The sequence below is a fragment of the Prionailurus viverrinus genome, chromosome D2 (assembly GCF_022837055.1).
Source record: "Prionailurus viverrinus isolate Anna chromosome D2, UM_Priviv_1.0, whole genome shotgun sequence".
NCBI classification, from domain to species: Eukaryota; Metazoa; Chordata; class Mammalia; order Carnivora; family Felidae; genus Prionailurus; species Prionailurus viverrinus.
In genome coordinates, this window is record NC_062571.1 from 18,611,331 (window position 1) to 18,617,530 (window position 6,200).

The window sequence follows — 6,200 nt, forward strand, 5'->3', positions numbered from 1 at the left end:
GTATATGATAAATGAGATGTAACTTTTTGTTATATAACTGACCATACTATGCTTAAGAATAAATTACAAATGCTTTTTCAAATCCATTTTGGATGTTAATACTCCAAAATTCATTTTAGGAACAAAATAAAAAGAAACAAGAAGGGAATGTGTTCTGCACATACTCCCATACTAAAACAGTAAGCAAAATTCCATTTGCTGATTGAGACACAAATTAGGTAAAGAAGCTTTTATGGACAAAATGCTGTTCTTAGGGAGGTATATGAATCAGAGGATGCAGTTGACCCTTGAACAGTGTGTGGATGAGGGGCACCGATCCCCAGCACAGTTGAAAATCTACGTATAACATTTGACTCCCTAAAAACCTAACTGCTGATGTTCTGCTATTGACCAGAAGCCTTACGAGTAACACAGTTAACACATATTTTATATGTGTGTTATGTACTGTATTCTTATCATAAAGTAAGCTTAGAGAAATGAAAACGTTCTTAAGAAAATCATAAGAAAGAGAAAATACAGTCATAGTACTGTACTGTATTAAAAAAAAAAAAATTCGCATGTAAGTGGACCCTTGCAGTTCAAACCCGTGTTGTTCAGGGATCAGCTGTATTTTTACTTTTACCATTTTTTATATTACTGGGAGCTTAATATATGGAGAATGTTAGGTAGAGATGAGCAATTTTGCACATTTTATACCTATGTGACTCGTATTATAGAATTATATCAAAACGTATGCTACTAAATTCAGGCAATGTGCAAAATAGGCTAACTTAGTGTTCACCAATCTTTTCCTTTTTTTTTTAATTTTTTTTTTCAACATTTATTTATTTTTGGGACAGAGAGAGAGCATGAACGGGGGTGGGGCAGAGAGAGAGGGAGACACAGAATCGGAAACAGGCTCCAGGCTCTGAGCCATCAGCCCAGAGCCTGACGCGGGGCTCAAACTCACGGACCGCAAGATCGTGACCTGGCTGAAGTCGGACGCTTAACCGACTGCGCCACCCAGGCGCCCCACCAATCTTTTCAAATATAAGGACACTCTCTTTTATATCAAATGGAAAAAATACACAGTGATAAAAAGTTGTAAATTCAGCAGTCCTTCTAAATGGATGGGACTTCTATCCATCATACTGACATTTACACACATTTGAAAGGTTTCTATACATACGCAAGGTACATTATTTAATCTACGAAAACATGCCAAATCTAGTCTCTGATACATAGTAGTCACTCAATAGACGTTTGTCCTTTGCCTAGAAGTATTTTGCAGATTCATAGGACTCATAGCCCCAACTCCTCTGCAATAGATTGTATTCTGCAGTCCTGTGTTTTAATTCTTTTTTAACGTTTATTTATTTTTGAGAGAGACAGAGCGTGAGCAGGGGAGGGACAGAGAGAGAGGGAGACACCGAATCCGAAGCAGGCTCCTGGCTCTGAGCTGACAACACAGAGCTTGACTCAGGGCTTGAAACCACAAACCACGAGATCGTGACTTGAGCTGAAGTCGGACGCTTAACTGACTGAGACACCCAGACGCACTTACAGTCCTCTATTTTAAAAAATCACTGGCTTAACCAAGTGAAATGAAGGAGGACCCTTAGAAAAGTTCTATGGAATTAACTACACCAACCAGTATTCTGAGGTTAAAGAGAAGCAAACTCTCAGTGTTTGTGTTTCAGAAGGTGTTTTTTTGTTTTTTTGTTTGTTTGTTTGTTTGTTTGTTTTTATAGCCCATCTGTATGGGTCTCCTAGCATTAGTTTTCAGATTTTTAGTCTCCTTTTATAAGTGATCCAAAGAAAATGCAATTCTGTGACTAGATTACTTGGAACTTGCTCAGAAATGATTTGAACTTTTCTTCATGAAAAAGGAATACTTGATTGCTCCATATTGATAGATTTAATAGTACATTCATTTTCAAAAATGAGCAAATAATACAAAGGTTAATTAAGACTTTACATTGTCACAAAATAAATAAAAACTAAAAATGAAATAAGGAATCTAGCAAAAGAACCTATTTTTTTGCTTGAAAGTATTTGAAATGCTTGAAATTCCAAAAGAGCTAAAATGCACCAAAAGGCTTTTTCTCTTTTCTGTATTTGGAAATGAAGAAATGATATGGTTGACTTCTATGTATGGTTGAAGAGTTGAAGAGTTGGAAACCATTTGGACCCAAATCCAATGCTGTCCATGAAATTTGTTCTTCTAAAAGTGCCACAGAGGGGCACCTGGGTGGCTGTCGGTTGAGCACCTGACTCTTGGTTTTGGCTCAGGTCATGATCTCGCAGTTCGTGGGTTCAAGCCCCGCTCCGGGCTCTGCAACTGGTAGCATGGAGCCTGCTTGGGTTCTCTCTCTGTCCCTCCCCCGCTCAAGCTGTCTCTTTCTCTCTCTCTCAAAAAAAAAAAAAGTACTGGGGCGCCTGGGTGGCGCAGTCGGTTGAGCGTCCGACTTCAGCCAGGTCACGATCTCGCGGTCCGTGAGTTCGAGCCCCGCGTCAGGCTCTGGGCTGATGGGTCGGAGCCTGGAGCCTGTTTCGATTCTGTGTCTCCCTCTCTCTCTGCCCCTCCCCCGTTCATGCTCTGTCTCTCTCTGTCCCAAAAATAAATAAACGTTGAAAAAAAAAATTAAAAAAAAAAAAAAGTAAAAAAAGTGCCACAGAATTGAATTGTGGCTAAATAAGTGGTGCTCTTTATTTATTTTTTTAAATGTTTTTATTTATTTTTGAGACAGAGGGAGACAGAGCATGAGCAGGGGAGGGGCAGAGAGAGAGGGAGACAGAATCTGAAGCAGGCTCCAGGCTCTGAGCCATCAGCACAGATCCCAACGTGGGGCTTGAACTCACAGACCATGAGATCATGACCTGAGCTGAAGTCGGACGCTTAACCGACTGAGCCACCCAGGTACCCCAAGTGGTGCTCTTTAAAGGTGACTTTGCTGTTTTTGTTTTTCTTAGATCTTACTCATAAGGACAACAGGAACGTAAAGTTGTGAAGAATTATTACACTGTGACCAAAGGACAAAAACAAGTAGAAATATTACATTATAGAAATATATATAAGTATATATAAATATATATAATACATATATATATAATACATTCAGACACATTTACATACATACAGACATGTACAAATTAAAGGTATGTGTATTATATATAACAAGCCAAAGACATTTATTTTTGGAACCTTTTTAATAATATAGTTACTATATACAATGGTAAATATTTTTAAAGACAGATCCTGAAGATAGAGAGTTATAGATAGCCTCATATTTCGTAAGCTCTGACAGCCAACAATTACTTCAGCTTGTGGAAATGTATTCATCCTCCAGATATATTTAACTTACCCATACAGAGCTTTTCAGTTTGTTTTTATATATTATTGAAGTACATTATCCACACAAAATAAAATGCACGTATCATTATATATGGAGTTTAAATTTTTTTCTAATTAGTCACCAGTATTTAATAGTTGAGAAGAGTTCTTACAAAAGTCTTCTTTTCTTTTCTTTTTTAAATTTTTTTTGTTTTTTTTGACAGAGAGAGCATGAGCAGGGCAGGGGCAGAGAGAGAGAGGGAGACACATAATCCGAAGCCACCTCCAGGCTCTGAGCTGTCAGCACAGAGCCTGACGTGGGGCTCGAACTCACAAGCTGTGAGATCATGACCTGAGCCGAAGTCGGACACTCAACCGACTGTGCCACCCAGGCGCCCCACAGAATTCTTATTTTCTTAATTCTCTTAAGAATCAAACTATTTGCCTAAACTGAACTGATATATTTATCTGGCAACGGTAAACTGGATCTGATGAGCACTGCCCCCTTTGGATGAGGCATTGGCTCTAAGTTTACCAACGTCCCCGAGGCCACCTTCCTCATACGACCTGCCGGAGTTTTTGGCCCCAGCTGTAATGAAAAGAAATCCACCAAATGTTAGTTCTAAACAGAGGGCGTGCCCCATAAAAATAGAAGCCAAATAAGATGTTACATTTTTTTAGAGAATTGATCTTTTAGAAACTAATGTATTTTCACAAGTTTAATACTGTTTTACAGATTAAAAGTCTTTATTGGAAGTATTTTAATTATAATAAATGACGTATAAATATTTTTAATTTAGCCTCATAACATTCATTAACCAGATTTTTATTATATTACAATTAAGTACAAAAAAACGGTGCTAGGCACTTTGAGGGCCTTTGATTTTGAGACCCTTATGCTAATGTAACAGATTATAAAATACTGTCTTATATGAAAATTTTTTTTTTCCAGTTTTCTTTATCAAGCGAGAAAACTGTACATGCCTTTTTGTAACTACACAGATCTTGATTTCAGCAGTTCTGTCTCATCAGTGCTCATTGGCTTTCTGGCTTTTAGAGGACTAATGAAATGGTTCTTCACCTATCTCACTTTTAACTATAATATATATTTTGAGAGACTGTAGCTAGCTTTCATGACATTGCATTTACTGAATTATTTCCCTATACATATAATTGGATACATATTTAATATATATAACTGTCGAAATATTTGAATATGTAACTATAAGATATTTGAAATACCTGAATTGTTGGAATATATAATTGTTTGAAATATTCGTTCTCAGGTGATTGTTAGTTAAAAACTCCCACGTTGAAGAAATAAATGACTTAAACTGTAGAGAAAAATGAAAATATTTCAGGTCTTATTAAAGACTTTAATTAGATTGGCTGTTTTGACCACTAGGGGGAAAAAAACACTCAAGCAACCTCTTCTAAGTAAAGCATGTCGTGTTGTTAGACCTGCAAGTATGTTTGACCGTGGAAGGAATTTAGAACAGAGTATTTCCCAATAGTGGAGTGACATTATATTTTAAATAGAAGCACAGATGCCGTTATCATCAATCATCTTAATTCATTTGAGGGTTTTATCAAAGTAAAAAAGGACTTTCTGTGTTTGTGTTTATAGGCATTCAGCTCCGTGAATACCTGCCAGAGGTGAAAGAGCTCCTACAGGCAGACCAGCTTGGGAGCCTCAAGTCTAATCCTTACTTTGAGTTTGTTTTGAAAGCAAACTATGAATATTATGTCCGCGGACAAGTGTAACTTCTTCTGAAAATGGTCACTGCTGCTAAAAATTTGTACAGGCTCGTCCTTAGAAAAATCTTAGACCTTAAATATCTAAAAGTTTGTACAGTTTTATAACATGAATTACTGAATTTTTGGTACTTTATTTGGAAACAGCCGTGTGACTGTAGTTTTTTGTTGTTTAGTTACAAGATCTTTTCTCCTTTTGCCATCGATTCATCACTTGTTATTTCCCTGCTGGCTACCCTCCTCATTCCATCAAGGGCTCTGGAGTTCTTGTTCTAGTTGTGGCTATTTGTTTGCACAAAGCACTTCTAGGCCTCAGTCCCTATAACTCTGAACATGACAGGATTGCACTGATTGTCTCTGAGATTGCTGTCGCTCTGGAGACTGTGCACTGAGGAGAATTGGGAGTCTGGAATCCGTTTGGGTTAGGGCTGCTGCGAAATGTCCAGTAAGACAGATGTCAGATTTGGTGACTTGCTGTAGGACCGAAAGACAAAACAAGTGGGCATAATTCCTGTGAGTTTGAGAACTGCTTAATTCACTGGGAAAATACTATACATTTCCATGTAAATAGAGTATTAGAGTAGTGAGTAAAAACACTTAAGTGGTAACCTGCCTCCAAGTACCATATGGTAAATTTGTAGTATTAAAGTTAGTTATGGCCTTTCAGTATGGGGATTCAAGCTGTATTTTCAAGGTGATTTACACTGAATTCCTGCTTTGCCACAGTCTGGCAACATAGAGCATGTGTTACGCTAGAAGCCGTTATAGGTTTTCTTAACACGGCATCTGATGTACTGAAAAGTAGTGGCTCTCAGAGCTTCATTGTTCTGACTAGTGTCATTACTCAGTTTTTCTCAGCTTTAAATAAAGACTAGAGGTTGGACAGGGTGTTGCTGGCATATTCAGATTCTGGCCCAGTTGAATGCTCACTAAACAACTTGCTCCAACAGCTGAAAAGGTCAGAAGTTAAATATGGTAAAGAGTCCGGTGCCTGGTTTCACAAAGTGCGGCCATCGTGCCTCTCTTCCCGTGCCCTCTTCCCCTCTAGGCTTCAAATCCAGCCTTTGAACATGTTGGCAGGAACAGGTTAATGGAGCTCGTTACGTTAATAACCAGAGGAAAGACACTAGCA

General features: G+C 38.0%; 1 protein-coding gene across 1 annotated transcript in view; it reads left to right on the forward strand.

Moving 5' to 3' along the window:
* The window catches only part of NUP133 (nucleoporin 133), a 56,479-nt gene extending 51,267 nt beyond the window's left edge, over positions 1-5,212 (forward strand). Inside the window, exon 26 of the mRNA XM_047824551.1 lies at positions 4,941-5,212. Within this exon, the coding sequence (XP_047680507.1) occupies positions 4,941-5,077 (137 nt within the window). The 3' untranslated portion in view covers positions 5,078-5,212. The remainder of the gene's footprint in view (positions 1-4,940) is intronic.
* Positions 5,213-6,200: the final 988 nt, after the last annotated feature.